The sequence below is a fragment of the Falco rusticolus genome, chromosome 1, assembly GCF_015220075.1.
Source record: "Falco rusticolus isolate bFalRus1 chromosome 1, bFalRus1.pri, whole genome shotgun sequence".
Lineage (NCBI taxonomy): Eukaryota > Metazoa > Chordata > Aves > Falconiformes > Falconidae > Falco > Falco rusticolus.
The window spans coordinates 88777461-88796388 of NC_051187.1; the positions used below are offsets into that span (position 1 = coordinate 88777461).

General features: G+C 40.6%; 1 protein-coding gene across 1 annotated transcript in view; it reads right to left on the bottom strand.

The window, feature by feature from the left end:
- ZNF638 (zinc finger protein 638) overlaps positions 1-18928 on the bottom strand; it is a 42762-nt gene that overhangs the window by 5671 nt on the left and 18163 nt on the right. The window contains 12 exon segments of the mRNA XM_037388485.1: positions 2084-2149; positions 2783-4208; positions 8443-8489; positions 12126-12251; positions 13826-13869; positions 13872-13925; positions 13928-13964; positions 16175-16216; positions 16544-16672; positions 16865-16996; positions 17733-17797; positions 18769-18843. Of these exon segments, the coding sequence (XP_037244382.1) occupies positions 2084-2149; positions 2783-4208; positions 8443-8489; positions 12126-12251; positions 13826-13869; positions 13872-13925; positions 13928-13964; positions 16175-16216; positions 16544-16672; positions 16865-16996; positions 17733-17797; positions 18769-18843 (2243 nt within the window).

The window sequence follows — 18928 nt, forward strand, 5'->3', positions numbered from 1 at the left end:
TCGTGATTTTTGCACTCGCAGGAAGACTAGTGAAAATCTGAATACCTCCAGAGCATCCTTCAAAAATACTATTACCTTGTGTCAGTATCTCATTCTCTTCCCTAGGCATATGCTGTTGGCTGCTGCTACAGAACAGGAGCCTACATCAGATGTTTTGATCCAGCAAAGTCATTCTGTATCCTGATGACTACTCAACTGTTCCATCTTGCCTCTTTGGTTTCAATTTCCTAACAAATGGCTCCAGCTTTCTGGAAAACGCCTTAATGATTTTTTTTATGCTTAAGAGGGCAGAGCCTGACCTTTTCTAATTCTCCTCAGTCAGCAGCATGCTCTTACTGGACCATGTCCTGCATCTAAAACTCCTCCTACCCTGCAGTTTGACCATGCCAGCTCCCATCAGGGCTCACACAATTTATTCTAGGGCAACTGCAAAGAATTAGAAGTAATTTAATGCCGTAGATAGCTGAAAGCATCTGGAGGAGGATGTATGGATAGATACTGAATTTAAGAAAAGACTGAATTAACCCTGAATTACTTTTAGGTTATTTGATTAGACAGCAGTCACGTTTTTTGACTACAGTATTATAATTTGTTCACTATAAAATAGCTACACGCTTATAATCAGGATGGCAGGATAAGGCAGAAAAGATGCGTACTTGAAGCCAATGAGTAAATTAATTTCAGACAGCAAAATGCACCCAAATATCCATTCCACCCCAAATTATGTATTCAATTTCTTCAATGAATGAGTCTGAATTATTTTTATTCTCCCCCAAAAAATATTCATCCCGCTGCCAAATACCAGTCGGTATTCCACACAAGAATGAAAAAACTCTTGTCAAAGAAGAACTTTTAAGGCCAAGGCAAGATAAACTCCTCTGTAATCTGAGTAAGTTTGCAGCTAAGAAATACCTTTTTTCCAGCAGAAAAAGTAATCTGAAATTCAAAGGCTACATGGCTTTTCTTCCCTTTCTTTTTCAAAAAGCTAACAAATACCAGAAATAACGCATGCCTCCACCACATTCTGATGCAGAAACTTGAATATTTAATGCAAATATGACCATGGCGAAGAAAAAGGAAGTATCTGGTTATATTTCAACTGAAATCAAACATTACTGCATTCTTCCTTCCATGAAAAGGAGAACACAGATCTTGGTTCTCATCAGCTATAACAGTGAGGAATAAAGCAGTAAGAAGTAGCTGGCATTACAAAGCCTTTTTTCAAAGGCTGCAGAATTTCCCCTTGGGGATTAACACACACATCCAGAACCTCAGTAGTGAAAGTGTTCTCTATTACCATCGCCACCACCAACTTCACAAACACACTGTGCTGGTGATGCAGAAAGTTTATATGGATTAAGATTAGTAAAAGGATGTAGGGCTCCAAACTTTATCCCAGAAATCCATTTTCCATAAGGATCCACTACTTACCTGGTAGATCTTTGATTTGATCCTGTAATGCTACTTCTACAAACTCATCAATACGGGCTTTTATTACCTTCTTTCTGCTTTTCTCTCCCAAAGCCCAAGCTATCTCAGGGAGAGAGGGGGTATCTCTTTTCACCTTCACATAAGAATGCGGGCTTTTTAGCAGCTGAGCCTACAGACTCCCAAGCTGATCTTCAAACCAACACTGCACCAAAAACGTGCAGTAATCCTTGCTCTGCAGAACCCACTTGGAAATACACCTCTGCGTAGAGAGGGTACCATGGATGGAGATGTTCTAACTACCTCCTGTTGTACAAAATCATTTGTAAGGGGCTAGAGGAATTCAGCCTTCCTTCCCTCTTCTCACAAGTGTGATGACAAACACAGATCTCATGCAGGTAGCTGGGGATCCAAATAGTTAATGTGTTCTTTCTCAAATAACATCCGAGACTAAAAAAACCACCTCCTTTTAACACTCACTTCTTGAATTAAGTTTCTCTTCCAAATGACTTGACCTTATAGCTTTATGCCCATAGTCCATAACAGCCAGTAATACAAAAAATTCTCTAGGGAAGGATGCTAAAGATTCTTAGCGTACGCACACACACTTTCAAGACAATCTGTATGTGAAGTTCAGTTGTGGTTGTATCCTTACCTCCTTTTGTTTTGCACTGCTGCTAGTGTCACTTTTTGAAGCTTTAGCACTGCCACCAACAGAAGCCTGCAAAATCAGACAAAAGTTCACATGAAACCAGTTAAGCCAACTAACCCATCCACAAGAGAAAAAAATAATATTAAAAAAAAATCCGCTATTTTTTCCCTTAATGAACTTTTTTAGGTTGTCCAGATTGCTGCTTCTGATCACATGCTTGGCAAATACAGATCTAAGCCAACCGTCAGCGGTAGAGTCCAGGCATACAGTCTCTAGCAACAAGTCACAGGTAATACCTTGCTTAGTAGCCTCTTTTCAGTAACCAGTGTCTGTGTAGGACTTGACAAAGCAAATATCAGCTCACAAAAGGACAGAAAGCTTATTAATTCCCATTCAGAACTAATCCAAGAACATAAAGTTATGACACTCAATAAAAGACTCACTTCAAAAATACCTTCCTGCATTTTTTTCCAAGTAGCATTTTCAAACCAGTTACATACTTGCGTTGCACACACTGCATCTAAAAGCAACTGGTTGCCCGCCATCTCGCTATTCCAACTTGTCTGTTGGCCCAAACCAGCTGAGTGATTTATGGAAAAGGGAAGGGGAACATAATCTCATTGTCCCATACTCAACATCTGAGAGAAGCATGGAGTTAGTTACTGATCAGGCACACTGAACCGGCCTTCCTGCCCTCCTCACCTTATTGCTGCTGTTGTCTTTCTTCATGCTGGATGATCTACTCTCTCCCTCTTGAGACTGTTTTGAACTAGCCCTAGATTCCTCTCGTGAGTCCTTCTCTTGCTGAGATGAATTCCTCCCATTGCCTCCCTTTCCATCAACAACAGAACTTCTGTTCACTTTACATTTGCCGCTGCCATCGCCCAGGCTTGATCGGCTGTTACCAGGTTTCGGGTGACCTGCTTCTTTTGATGCGATGTTCTTCTCCACTGCTGCTTGGCCCTGGGTCTCAGGTTTCAAAGGAGCTCTCTGTTCCCCTCCTTTACACAGGGAAGGCTCTTTTCTCTGTACTGGAACCCTTGACTTTGATATATCCGGAAGAGACACCACTGCCTTTAAAATCGTTCTCCCAACAGAGGAAAATTCCTTGACAGATAAAGAAGAGTTTAACGTAACTGCTTTGTGGGCTTCATCAGTTTTTGCTGGTCCTGCTCCTTTATTTTGATGGGCTTTGATTAAACTTCCCTCGCTGTTCTCATTGACAGCATTTGCATCATCTTCCACAACAGCCCCAACCTTGGCCACAGATTGTTCAAGTTTCTTCTCTGCCTCTGCCCCAGTCTTGACCAAAAAGTTTTCAGGGTTCTCCTCCACAGCTCTTCCAGCTCTGAATGCAGGCTCTTCTGGTTTCGTCTCTCTGTCGGCTCCAGCTACATCCAGTTTCTTCTCCATGGCCACCCCAGTTCTAAGCACAGGTTTCTTCTCCGCTATCGGAGTTACAGACATTTCATGTTCGGTTCTCACAGCATCAGAAACAGGATTTTTTTCAGGAGCATCCAACTTGTTGTCTGTTTGTGTGACAACTGATGACACCACCTCCACCGAAGCTGCGTCAGAATCAGGGGGCACCGCTCCAGGGACGGCCCCTGTTGATTCCCACGCTGCCGGCTTCACAGCACAACCTGACGGCACGTCTTCAGCCTTACCCACATCGGACAACTCTTCTGGCAATTCAATGGCAGGAGCAGGCAACTCTTCATCTTCTGCTTTAATTTCCTCCTCTGATGCAGCTACGACAGCAGGTTCGAACAGCTCTAGTTCAGCATTATCTTTAACTGCCTCTTCTTTCTCCACACTGGAAGGCAGCAGCAGCATCTCTTCTGACTTCGCTTCAGACGATTCGGTGTCAGCAAACTTGATAGATGCCACAGTAACTTCAACTCCAGCATCCGCTTCCTCCACAGGCGTTTCTGCCAGTCTTGCAGCAGACCCCCTTACTGCTCTTTCAAGATGGGACTCAGAGGGCTCTATCTGTACTGCTGACATCTCGTCTTTGACATTAGAGATGGAAATGGGTCCTTTCTTTGCCACACTAGGCTCTACTGGAGGATTAGCAGCTGCTGTTTGCACCACTCCTGATCCCTCTGGATATTTTTTCAAGCCAGAGCTAAATGCATTTAAAAAAAACAGAAGAAATCAAACTATGTTGAGAATTCTACAGTTAGCAGAAACCTCTTGACGCCAATGGTGGGGGACTTCCTGATGCATTAGTGCTTAGCATTTGGAAATCTAGCCTATCAGTGTTAAAATGGTTAACAACATTGAGGCGAATAGCTGATTAGTTTTATGCTTCTGTTTAATCCACCTCAGTATATCGCAAGCCTCTTACACTTTGAATTGTGTTACTTGCAGTCAGACCTCTCAAGGTAGCGGTCACTACAGGTGTACCCCGTCACCTCAGCACTGACATGGACTCCTAAAATTTAGATCCCCTGATGCAAGGCAGACTGTGAAAGTGCATGTACAGCAAAAATACATGCCCCAGTCTCTCTGTATAAAGGAATTACCAGAGTTTTGCTATGTTTGAAGACAGCAGACGCTGCAGTCACTAACCAACAGAACTCTTCCAGTAGCTAGGAGTCTGAAGTTTGATCTTTTGGTTTTTTTTTTTAGTTCACGTTTGGGGGGAGCGAGGGGTTGCTTTGTTTTTAAACCACATTGACCTCGCACAATAGCGGGGAACACAACACATGCACAGAAGCTCCTTTTGGCCAGGCTCTGTTTGCACTGTATAATCCCACTGTCAGCTCCCAGGATAATAAAGCCCAAGATGACAATGCAGAGGATAGCACTTTTCAGAGAACTTCAGTTACAGGAAGTGCATTATTCTTCTCTGAAAGAAAGAATCCTCCATAGATGATCTTGGGAGACACTGAAATCAGAGATGTCTGTGCCCCTTTTCCCACAATGCTCGAGAAAATGAGCATCCCAACACCTCATGCATCTCTAGATGGAAAGGTGGCAGAATACCAATGCTGACAATCTCGCTAAGTGTCAAAACAAACACAAAAGCAGCAAACACACATAATTAATCGGTGGTTATGCACAACGGAGCAGCCTGCGCTATGGTTTCTCAGAACCTATGTTTATGAAAAAAGGGTGCACATTTGTATAAACCCTCATGAAAAAAAAAACAAGCAGAGAAGGCTGACATTTTGGTAATACCCCCAGCATGATGTTCAGCAAGAAAATGGAAGGCTAGATCAAATGGAACTCAGCGCTGACAAAAATGTTAAGTCCTGAAGTAGCCAGATGCGAGGGTTAACGAGACAAAGACACAATACATGGAGTCAACAGAAAGATGAAAACAGGCAAACTCAGTTAACATCTGTGCTACGCAAGCACAGCAGAAACACCAATCTCGAAGGTTTCCTCCAGGCCCAAGGGCACTGTCCTCTGCTGCTACAAAATGCGAGAGGAGAGAGAAGAAGGGATATGAATTCTGCCTCAAAATCTTTCACAACACCAATTTAAAACTGGCACAGATGTAATACATCATGACAATGCATCAGATGGATACCTGCAGCACGATATGAGGGCACTCCTCCCCTAGAAAAGCAGCAAGGCTGCAGCATTTTGCTTGAGCAATGGAGTGTTGTGTGCTCCCAGCAGTGCCCCACAAAGCGCCGGGAACCCCCTTCAGAGCCCGAGCAGCTCAGCTCACAGCAACTGAAGCTGTATGAAAGAAAAAGCAACCTCACTCATTCCAACATCCTGCTCATCTCTAACAGGCTCCTCAGACCTGTAATCAATTTAAACTTGTTACTTGCAAATGTTTTGGGGTAAGCATTCCTCATGAGTGGCTCTGCCGTCAGGGCTGATCTGCTAGGGCTGATCTGCTTTTTATGCCACAGTATTGGTTTACTCAGTCACAACACAGAAGATACTTTGACACCAATTAAACATTGTTTGTGCTCCAAAAGAAAAAACCATTTTCTCTTCTATTTGAGCATCCTACAGACCATTGAGATTAAAGTCTCATGTGTCTGCGCAGCAAAGCGCTACCTGGGTAAGTCAGAGCCCAAAGCCCAGAAGGGCAGCTCTGAAAGCCCACCTTTGTCGCTGATGCATAGAAAGCTTAATTAGATACAAGCTCAAACACCTTGCCAAACTGTACCCACTCCATAGCCTCTGTTTATACATTTTCTGCAGGGAATGGAAAAACGTCAGTGAACACTGGAACCATACACTAACTACAAAGCTTACAGCGAGTAGCACATGCGTATTATCCTCTACATAATTCAAATAAGGTATTAGTCTCTGAAGCCTCAGGACTTCGCATATCCTTTCAGGCCAACACCCACCCTGTGCCTTTCACAAAGTCCTGGGCTAGTCCAAAATATACAGAGAGATTCAAACCAGACTGCAAATCAGTGGAAGGAGAGCTCTGCAGAGGCAGTGATGCGCAGAGATAAAGATGAGGGAGCCTGACAAAGCTGAAGGCGCTTAAAAGACCTGTTAGGCATTGGGAAAGAAACAGCCCATAGACCTGCAAGACGCATTTCCTGCACCGAAGTTAGCATAAAAGGTGAAACCAACAGTACCTGGTGCTCAGTTTCTGCACAGGATGTCCCTGCGTAAGCTGCCGTACGCAGCCAGCACTGCCTGAGTTAGCAAGGGAAAGTCTGGGAGAGTTCAGCCCTAGAAATGCCAGCACAGAGGCTGTATCGCAGGAGAGACACAACTCACTTGCTACATGTCAGCTCAGGATTAAAAATAGTAGTGGGATGGTCCTCAAGTCCTAACCTGGACAAGAAAAGTTTCAGCTATTTTAGCTGAGGAAAACAAATCCCAACAAAACACATCAGCATCCTTGAAAAGAGCAGAGGCATTCACATAAACACGTCAGTCACCTCAGCCGCGAAGTCAGATGAGCTACCTACTAGGGCTGGATGACAAATGAGCTTCCAGAAGCATCCCTAAGGTTTTTTTAAGATCACCTCATCATCCCAGGCAACCCAGAGGGCAGCCCATTCTGCTCCCCAAATTTTGCTAGTCCTTCCCTCCCCAGAAACACATGACAAGGTCTTCATATATAAATATTTAAGGTATTTTCTGCTTCTTATAAAATGTAACGAAAAAAGATAATCAGTCAAGTCACGAAGGCTCGCAAGATGACAGTTGTCTTGGACAAGGAGAACGTGTCTAGTGTTATCTGTAGGGAAAAATGTCGGTTTTCCCATTGTTGATCAGCCACAGCAGGATGCTGAGCAGCAGCTAGGATGCAGGTAAGACTCACTTGTTTTGGTTAATTACCGCCGCTCACTAAAGCCCACCGGCCCGGAATCAAAAAGGTTACCTGCACGTCTACCTACATGTGAGTCACAGACAGTTTAGAAACTGAACGCTTCCAAAATCAACTAGGGTCTGAGTAGAAGTTTTGTGAAATGAGGAGTGCCTAACTTTGGAAAGAAACAGGTTGTGGAAATATAGCAACAGCCCATGATAGTATAATGGCATTACTTGAAACTGAAGTTTGGGACCATTATTACACAAGGGGTTGTTTCTGGTTCTTGGTGGGATTTTTTAATTATAAAACTTATCCAGAAATATGGATTTGAGTCACAGAAGGTGTTTTAAGTCATATTTGTTAACAAGAAATCTTATAATGATCTATCCATTATAGAGAGAACATAACCAAGACTCTAAAACCAACAAATAGTTACTCCACAAATAGAAATTTTACTGCAAGCAGCATCCGTAAAACAATTTTAAATAGAACATTCCAAAACCATCATTTCTCATTTCTAGGTTCTGGTGTTAATACAGCATCTAAACATTTTTTTTAAATCAATTCAGGGACCTGTATCACCACATGAAGTTAATGTTAATAAGTTAAACAAGGAAGTTTCAGTTTATTTTTAGCATTTGGAAACAGAAACAATAGATGCAGGTGCTCTGACAGAGGAAAGCACTGTAGGACAAAATAAAGCAATCACTTCCTGGTTAAATACAACAAAAAAATTGTCTTACCAACATGTATATCCAAACATACTTTCCAGGACCTGTGGTAAAATCCTGGCCGAATTAGTAAAACAATAACAAACTTAAACTACACAGAAAACAGGATTTCACTCCATCTGACCATGTTCTTTGAAAGCCCCAGATTTCAAAGAGATCACAAACATTACAGCTCTACAGCAATACACTACATGTCCTGCACACACAGAACGCACACAAGCTGCAAAGAAGTAACAGCAAGTAACAGCTGATGGATCTCACAGCAGGCCTTTTTGTCAAGCTCAGTTAGAGAGATGGCTCAGCAATCTGCCTGATCTTGGAAACGCATTCCAGGAACAATAGAGATATATAAAAAAACCTTGAATATTTGAAAAGCATACCTTCCTTTGCTTGGTTCCTCCTTCACTTCTTTTTTCACAACTTCAGCCTGAAAGGCAAAAAGGAGGTTCAGTACCTATGACTTTCAGAAGCATCAGCATGGAATTTGCATAACCCAGCTAATTAATAACACCACGAACCCAAATTTAGGCAGGTATCACCTGAAAGACCAAATGACTGTAAATTGTTCTAAAACTGTTCCCCACGAAACACAGATTTCATGAGATGACAATACAAGTACATGGCACTGTAAGAGATTTTAATAAAAAGTTTGCTAGACAGAACATGTGGCACACCACTAACTGTTTTGGTCGCCTCATCTTCAAAGCTGTCATGGTTTTGAGCAGAATTAGCTTTTGGTCTGTGATGTATCTGGGGGAGAGGGACATTAAACCCATCTTTTTCCAGACAGCACCTTCATTCCTGTATTGGTAAGGATGCTAAGGGCCACAGAGCTCAGGGTGAATGCAGTTAGCATGACAAAAAGTATTACACAGAAAACCAGAAGCACACTTTTTTTAAAGATAAATTACATTCCAAGTCAAACAAGTATCTACAGAAAACCCAAAGCCAGTTTCTGTTCCTTATAACCTGCATTCATTTCTTGTACAACTACACATTTCTACCTTCTGTTACATAGAATAAACTCATGGAATAAATGTTGAATTAAATAATGTCTTCCAGAAAAAGACAACCACAAACCATCAAAGCTCCGCAGCTATCACAGTTAGTAGCTTAGTCCCGAGCAATCAAAAATACCCCAAACAACCTTTAAAAACTCGCTGTTGAAATCTCAATCTCTTTTCTGAAGACATTTCACAAATTAATTTGAAGAGTATCACTACCAGAAAGAACATCAGATAAATTCAGTGTGCATAGAATTCACTTTAATCTTTTATTTATGCACGTAATTCCAAAGCCTTCAGTTTTCCCTTTCTAAAAACATTTATTACAGAGATAAGTGCCAAAGTAATTTGAACATGTTACCATGAATTAAAAATGATTTTGTTCTTCCCTCAGACCAGCTTCTGATTGAAAGGCTTCTAGAGAAAATAGCTTATGGCAAATGGAGCTACAAGCTCAATGTTCCTATGGTACCCAGGCATATAATCCAGATTCTGGCAACGCAACTGAAGATGGACAAGAGGGAACAGGCTCAAAATGCAGTAAAAACAGCAGATGGAGAAAACCTCAGTTTTTCCTCTTATCAGTGTGACCAGGCATTTCTCTCTCCATCTCAGATACAGGTAACAATAAAGTTTAGGAGTATGTCTCCAAAGTCCAGGTTTATTTTAACGTTTATGCAAAAGCTGTGACAGTCGCACTGACAAAGACTGGCATGCCACCAGCTGCAGCCGTGCTCTATCAATCTGTATTCCAGCTGCACATCCTCCTTCATTCTTACAGGAGTTTCCCCATACTTTTGTTATTTCAGCAGTATTAAATTCAGACATCATCAGCAAAATTACAGAAACAAAACTATGATGTGATGAAGTGAGCACTTATATTACTGCTGTTATACTATGCCACTGGCATTAGTTACAGCTATCTGGCTGGTCAACCTCTCTAAATCAGACAAGCACTCTGTATCACCCAAAGTGTGCAGCTGGAAAGAAATATTATTTTGAAAACAGAGTGTGAATGCCATTCTTTGTTGGCATTGAACTCTGCTCTGATGAAACATTTATAGTGACAAAGACATGTTATTCTGCTGCTACACAAGCTATAGGGAACAGCTATAAAAAGCAGATTTGAATCACACAGTGTTCCCACAATGCATCCTTGACAGACATTCCTTTGCATTAGCATTTTAATGAACAATATTTTCCTTATTTTTCAGTGCTAAGTGAGCTTATTACTTAGTTTCTCTAGAATTGAGAGAAAGCTCCAAAGTCTGAAGGTTTAGTTATTCAGCTACAAAGTTAGTCTAATAAAAGATTTTATTACCCTTAAATGCACCTGACATCATCTAACACAATTACAATTTATGGTCTTTGTCGTGAGCTGAAGTTCACCATATGAACTGAAATACAAAAATAAAGCAGCTCAGAAGAAGAGCATATTTTCTCCCATACAAAGAGAGTCGGCAACGGGGAGAATCATCTCTGCAATGGGGGAAGACAAAAAACTCTTGCAACATCTAATCCAGGCCCTTGCATCTAGTAGAAGAGAAAAGAGCACTCTGTGCACCCATGCTCATCTGATTTTAGCTACCAGTGCTTCACTCACAGCGGGCTCTGCATATGCACAGTGACTGCTGATTTACTTGGAAAGGGGCATGATGAATCCACTCGAAAAACATTTGTGCCCAAATCACATCTAGCTGTGTATCGCCCTATGTCCTAAACTATCACAGATGCAACGTGACAACTATTGGCAGGATACCCCCGCCAAAAACGCACACCTAAAATCTCTGCTGACACAGTATGTCTTTAAAAACAGGAATTCTAAACACCACACCCTACAGATTTCACAAATAAAAATGCTTTTCAATAAAGCAGAAAAAACTGCCAACACAATAGAGAACAAACTATGATATAAGCCCATGATCAGTATACAACCTATTCTTTAAAAGAAGTTGAAATTCATCATGATTCGTAGTGCAAATAATTGTGATTAAGAGTGCAAATAATCCTGACAGTTCTGCCAGCTTGGTAAATAGAAGTACATGTCTGGATGACTTTTTTCCCCTCCCTGTTGAAATAAAGGACTGATGCCCTTGTTATCATTAGGCTCCTGAAGTTAAACCTTCTCTTGTGCTGAACACAAGTGAAAGGAAGAACCTAAGATGCCCTGCCCCTCCAGGCATATCTTTTTGTTTAAATGGTATCCCAAAGTCATGCAGCTGAAAAGGAACAGCAGCACACAGGGAACGAGAGCTCCAAGAATGGAATTCGCATGGATAATCACTTTTAAAAAAGAGGCAAAAAGAAGGAGAAAAAAACACCACAATAAAACGCCAACAAAACAAACAGAAAAACCCTATATACATTTTGGTCTTGATCTTGATACCACATCTGGATTTAAGTTCCCCACTTTGGAAGCTGGAATGCTATTAGCATGTGGCTGATGTTTGCATTTCTTGCTTAAAACTCTTTGTCTATCCAATGCACCAAGCTTCTTCCTCTCTGGTGTTCAGCTGCTGCAGCTTGCTGTTCCTTCAGCAAGTCACCAGAAGTAAACCGGGAGCTGCTCAATACTGCAAGTAATTTCATTCTTAAGAGAGAAGATGGCAGCAGCTGTGGGTGCATAGGCCAATGCTGACATCGCAACGGAGTCTGGAATCGAGAGGACTATCACAGATGAACTGCTAAAGGTGAATCGAACTAGATCAGAAAAACTCTACTAATGTCAATCATCAATCCTTTTCTAACCAGTACTGAAGAGTTGCTTTCCTCCTTTCTTCTTTCTTTTTATCCTTCATTAAGAAATATTTTCATCAGTGGCAAGAGATTCCATACACGTTTGTGAAATAGAGGCAAAAGATAGACAAACAGCAACACATACTTTCACACCTATGCCACCTCCCAGAATACAAACTTCCCAGCTGTTGCACACTTTTCACTCTCCTCCACAATGACAGCAAATACCGAAGGAAATACTGACATTGTCACCATTAGCTGCTCTTCATGGAAGGGTTGCTCTATTCCACAGAAATGATGTATTATCAAAAAAGAAATCTTACCTCAACAAACTCTCCATTGGGTGACAATGTACAGGTCAATGTATGCTCACCCATATTATACGGATATTGCTTCAGGAAGCTGTACATTGATCTGGCTGATTTGGGACTATCCAGCTGTAGAATTGCCTAAAAGGAGAAAAAGCACAAGCCTCAAATAACTGTTACTCCATCTTATTTCTGTATTGTAGAATATGTTTAGTAAATCCAGTTAGTATACCATATGATACCCAGGCATTCCTGAAGGGTTTCAACATCTTCATCTGAAATAAGCTATAAGCAGCATTTTTTTGATGGAATCCTGTTCTGGATATGGAGAACAGCGGGCTCTGTTCTTTCTGAGAGGTTGAAGAGACAAATTTCTCCATTTGGAATTATCTTCAGAACTAAATAAGAAGCTACATCACAAAAGAGTGGAGCCTGGAGCTTCCCTACCCACATATCCAGCCCACTTTGGGCTCCTAGACTCATCCTCTTTGATTCTGCTCTAACTCACAAGTCTTTTCCCCTGAAGGCGAGGGGAAGGGCATGCCCATGAAAAAATCTGCAAAATTAACATCTATCAGGGGAACAGTAAACTGAACTACACACAAAACTTTACCTGCTATACTAGAAATCTCTCACTTCTTATTTTTTATCTATCAAGTACAATAATAGTACGAGATTTTACATATCACCTTTAAAAATTCCCAACTATTCAAGTTTGCATTCTAAACCTGGTAATACCTCTTCTTGTTTGTTTGTTTAAATTTAAGCAAGCCTTAAATAAGCCCCCCCTTTTTTTACTTTTTCCTTAAAAAACAAAACAAAGAACCACCTGTGCGTGCCCTGCTGGGATCTTGACTACATCTCTGCTATTGAAAAAGATCAGAAAGCAAGATGTCCAATCAAATACTATCACAAAGGTGCTGACTCCTGGAATAAAGCATTTATGTTCAATGCGACAGAATTATGCTGAGGGTCTAGAAATTCACCCTAGATGTTCACTGACTGCAGCGTTCTCCTTGTCACTTTTTAAAGCAGTAAGTTTAAAATAAAGAAAAATACGATCATCTTAAAAGCATCTTCACCTGTTCTACGGTTAGTAGCAGGACACTTAAAATAGCTGTAATAAAGACAGCACAGTTCCATTTTAATCGTTTAAAACATAAACAATTAAATCTGTTCTAAAATAAAAAATCCAATGTTAAGTGCAAAAGTAGCAACATTAAATATTACAATATCAAAGAATTTTTTAAAACATTAAATCAAATCATGACGTTTTGAAGTGTCCTGTAACCAAAAAGTAATCTCAGCAATTCTGACAGCTTCACTTCTCAAACAAATTAATCTTTTTCCCCAAATTTCCTACAGAATGGGAACTTATTTCCCTCCCACCTACCACCTCTAACATCAAACGTCAATAATTTTGCAGACATTTGGGAAGCTTACTTTTCAGAGCTAACAAACCTGTTCTGTGTTGTTCAGGCCAGGTAATGACCTAAAGTTTGTTTTCTTTATTGGTTTTTTTTTTTTTCCCTTCCCCACTGCCCCCAAAAAAAGTAAGACAAATTATTTTCCTGTTCAGGATGAATGCGAAAAGAGTCAGAAACTTGGATCTATCATTAGCAAAACATTCTTGGTATGGGAAATAAAAAACCTATTTTTTTTTCCCCTAGTACACTATTTTGCAACATAGAAAAAAAATTTATATTTACATTTACCTTGTTTTTATTCTTCAGGACAACGTAATGGCCTACTTTTCCAATCGAAGTCCCACACAAACTACTTCAAGTTCTCTGTATCCATCATCTGGCAAGTCCCAAGATGCACAAACTGATTACGTATGGTTTCAGTATTCACCTGAAGAAAAGCAATGGCAAAACTTGCTTCAGCTGTCTTATTGGCAACTACTGAACTAGGTTAGAAAAGCCTCACAGAAAACTTCTGTATTGCTCAGTTTCCTGAAAAAAAGCATTCACACGTATCCAATGTTCATGTTTTCAGACTCACACCAGATTCTCCGTTTATTATGCAGCACATCAAAAGCCTCAGCTATACTTCCCAGTAAAGAATAACAAACTCAAAAGATCGAGTGTCTATTTTTAAAGCGATACTGCAAAACATCCCTGCAGTTTAAGTCAGATTTGTAAAAGCAGACACTACCTAGTCAGACTGTAATCGGTCAAGGCACAGAAACATGTCCAAAAGACTCCAACCCTGTTTTTAAAGTTGCAATTTGGTTTACTTGCTCAGTTTGTAATAACATAACAATCCTTGGTCAAACATTATTTCTCAATTTCAGAGTTACCCCCACTGCTGTGGAACACTAGTATCAAGGAGACCAGCAACTCTCTGCTGACCAGGAAGGATCCTGGTGGCAGCATGTACATGTGGGCTGACAGCAAAGGAAAGCCATCACCAGCCACATACTGCCAGCAGAACCATGGACTAAGCCCAGGCACCAAGTATTTTGTGAAAAATTTAAGGCCAACGACCTGCTAGAGCAGGTCCAGAGGGAGCTACAGAGATGGTCAGAGGCTGGAGCAGCTCTGCTGTGGGGACAGGCTGGGAGAGCTGGGGTTGTTCAGCCTGAGAAAGGAAGGCTGCGGGGAGACCTCAGAGCACCTCCCAGTGCCTGAAGGGGCTGCAAGAAAGCTGGAGGGGCTTTTCACAAGGGCGGGTAGTGATGGGATGAGGGGGAAATAGTTTTAAGCTGAAAGAGGGTAAATTTAGATTAGGTATTTGGAGGAAATGCTTTACCATGAGTGTGGCAAGGTGCTGGCACAGGCTGCCCAGAGCAGCTGTGGATGCCCCATCCCTGGCAGTGTCCCAGGCCAGGCTGGACGGGGCTTGGAGCAACCTGGTCTGGTGGAGGATGTCCCTGCCTGTGGCAGGGGAGTGGAACTAGATGGGCTTTAAGGCCCCCTCTAATCCAAACCATGCCATGCTTCTACGATCAAAGGAAAGGTCCCTAGAACACAAATCCAAAGGTACTAGCAGACTTCTGAAATCTTAAAGAAGCCTTATCTTTAAATACCTGAAAGCTGTGTGTCTTTTAGAAACACACCACTCACTCCCAACAAGCAAGACTTTTTTTGCTCCCTCTGCTTCCCAGGTCTGGTATGTTTTTCTTCCATTATTCATCACTTTACCAGGAGCAGAAAAAAAATATTTCACCACAAGCAGACCAGAGGCATAAGTAGGATATGGTAGCAGGGGCACTCGCAGCAAATGCTCACGTATTTCTGCTAGTGCCAACCAACAATCACAGGAGAAAGGAGATATCCCCCAGACACACTTGCAATTGAAAATTCAAGCCTTTGGGGGTTTCTTGGAAAGTGATTTATTGCTGGCAGGGCTCTCTGCAATATGCTTTTTAACCAAATACAATTAGCTCCTGAGACTGCTGTTTTTAAAGTCACTCCTGTGAAGGTCTTGTGCCAACTGTTTCAGCCCAGAGACATACATTCAGACACAATGACTGAGTCTCTATCAAGAATAACCTGAAAATGTTTTTCACAGAAGACATAAAAGCTGTAATTTCATTAACCTCTACCTACCTACACTGTATTAAAACGCTTTGTACGTCACTGGCCAGCTTGCAGTGCGTGCAGTGAAGGAACAGGAGGGACAACTGGGGAGACACACTACACCAAACAAAGCACAGAGGTGGTTTAGATAGTTAAACCAAAATATCTGTCTATAAAGCACACTGGGAAAACGGGTGGCATTCCATACAGGCAAACACTGCATATTCGCCAAGCTACAGTGGTCAGCAGCTTGTTGTTAAAACATGGAAAAAACGTAACAGAAGGGGAGGGTCTCAAAGGACTCCTATTAAATGTTTAATTCCTAGCACTTCACGCATCACAGAACTAAATTAAGTGAACATTTACTCATTCTATTCCCTGCTCATTCGTCCATGAGAATATATATAAGCATCTAGTTCCAGAGAAAGCTTAGATAATAATTAAATTAGGTAATATTTCAGTATGAAGGATACTAATTCCAATTTAAAGTAACATATTTTGAGAGCATGTGGAGGAAAAGTTAGACTGCTAGCAACTTACCTGAGGGTCAGAATCTTTAATTAAAGCAGTAAATATTGCTTCCTGTAACAAAAAAAAAAAAAGACATTGTAAGATTTGAACTATAAAATACAGCTTTACTAGCAGCAGCTAACTGGCAGTCACTAACTCCCAACTTTTTAGTTTCTGATTTATGAACAAAATCAAGAGCATCAGCACTACTGACACTTGTGTTATTCTAATTTCAGAAGACCAGGATCCAAAAAGACATTTAACAGAATCAGGCTTCAATAGCACAAACCATCAGAATGCATAAAACAGGGAGAGTATAAGTCAGCTTAAATTCAAAATCCTGTTCAGTATCAAAATGTTACCACATATCCTAGAATTTCGATACGTTTTATTACTTACCTCATCTTTTATAGTCTTATACTGAGGAACCATGTTGATGCAGAGCTGATTTCCATCCAGTGACATCGGAAAGCAGGTGTAAAATTTAACCATGGAATCTGCAGATTTTCTATTTATTTCAAGATAGGCCTTTTAAAAGTAAGAAAACAAAAAAATTTAACAAAACTTTAATTTATCAAGAGCATCTCACATCAATGCTTCCTGCATTGCATTATTACATTATCACATTTACATTTGTTAAAAAAGCATTTGCTGCTTTTTTACAGGTGGAAGCATGTCCTGGCTTCTACGATAAAACACTACTAATACCAATTAGAATACCTTTTTATGAGATGATAAAATTAGCACATCCCTCGGTCCTCCAAAGGGCTTTGCTAGGTTGGAAACTTCTTCAACAGAATATCCTTTCTCAGGCAAGTTTGAAATAAGAACCACACAGGTATCATCAAGTTCCTGCAAACAAGCGAAAGTAAATGTTACTGGTATTTCTTCAACTCTAAATCATAACTGCTGCATTTTCTGAAGGGACCATTTATTTTTACTATGTAAAACCACCGTTACACTGAATGAAGCACTTCTTGAAAGCATATTATAATATTTGCAACTACCCCAAAACCAAAGATCATATAACCTTTCTAGGATTTAGTAGCAAAGCATATTCTATTAACATTTTTCTCTAATTATATCATACAATCACCTTAATTAAAGCTTCATTGTAGACTATCTACACCTAAGCTAATTCCACACACACCTTAGGCTCTCTTGTTAACTCATCAAAAATTCAAACCAAACCAAGCCCCCCCTATAATTATGCCACTACTTTATATTCATGACATGCCCACACAGCAAATACTGTAGGACTGATGTGCAAATACTGTATCTCAAGAGAAGAAACCCACAGCAGGGCAATACAGATGATCAGAGCATAAAGGAGCTTTGGTGTAACTAACGAACTCCAAGGGAAAAAACAGAAAGCCAGAGAGTGAAATGGTAGATGTCTATCAAATCACAAACAGCAAGGAGAAAGTAAATACTATTTATTAATTAATAGTCTAATATTCTTCTAATAATCATTATTTCTTACAAGAAATTAACAGGCAAGGGATTTAATCTGGCAGTTTTCAGAGAGAGCACCAAGACTTGGAAATGGCACTAGTGTGTACTTAAAAACTTCCACAGATAAAATCACCTTTCGACTGACCTTGCTAGCGGGTTCTGTTGATTCTTCACTCTTTGTGGTCGTTATCAGAGCTTCTAAAAAAAAGGGGTAGGGGAGTAGTTTAGTAGCACAGCAGATTTCTTTAAATACTGCAGAGCTTTAAGAACACCTTGCATTACATTTTATCACCACTGCCACCATGAAAAATTAAATAGTCCTTCATTTAACTCACAGTGACAAATTACATTGGTGGAACATACACAGCACTATGTAAATGCTTCCAGAAAGAAAAGGTTTAAGTAGGCATAAAAAAAATTAATTACAATCCCTTGATTAGCATGCACACACTTTGCTGACACTGAGACCTTATCAGTTGAATAATCACAACCACATGACTCTGAAGGTCCCCCCAATGTGCCCACATAGTCTTTTTCTTGGGACAAGTCCACAGCGATATGTGAAAGGCTCAGAAAAATACAGACATCAGGAAATCAGCAATCATACAGGAGAGGCAAGCGCAGGTAAAGGAAAAACGCTTCTCCTGTAAAATGTTTGTACCTGCCTCTAACAGGGCAAGGTCATATTTGCTGAACCTATCTCCACTATGCATGCATAGTAACCGAGAATTAATAAACACTTAAGCGATGTTTAAAACAAAGTCTGTTGTTAATCAGTTAGAAAATATGGGGGAAACAGCACCTATCGAACCAGCTCTAGCAGGCAATGTAAAGCAATGAGATTAAAACAATCGGCGGTGGAGTGGTAAACGGAACAGACAGAAAGCCCAAATCCTTTGCTCTAATGAGCTGTAAATAAAAGTGCCTGGCTGCACCGAAAAGGTCTAGGTAAAAATCTTGTGTCTGCTGAAAGATGTAAATCTCAGGGGGTTTTAGCCACTTCAGTCATGATGAAGTTTTGTTTCGGTCAGTGAACCTGTTCTAATAGATTTTATTTTCCGATACCCTGTGTCACTTTAATTTCCTGGACTTAAAAATTCTCATTTAGTTCACAATAGCAGAGAGGTTTAAGACAGAAATGAGAAAAATCCTGTCAGTTTGCAATTTACCTTGATCAATTAAGGAAGCTTCATTAAACTCATCCAAGCCCAACGCCACCACCTGAGGCATCTGTGCAAGTTTCTCTAAAAAACAAGTAAATTCAAGACAATATCATAATGTTAAACTCCACATAACTTAACTAGTTATGTTATTAACTTACTAGGAAAG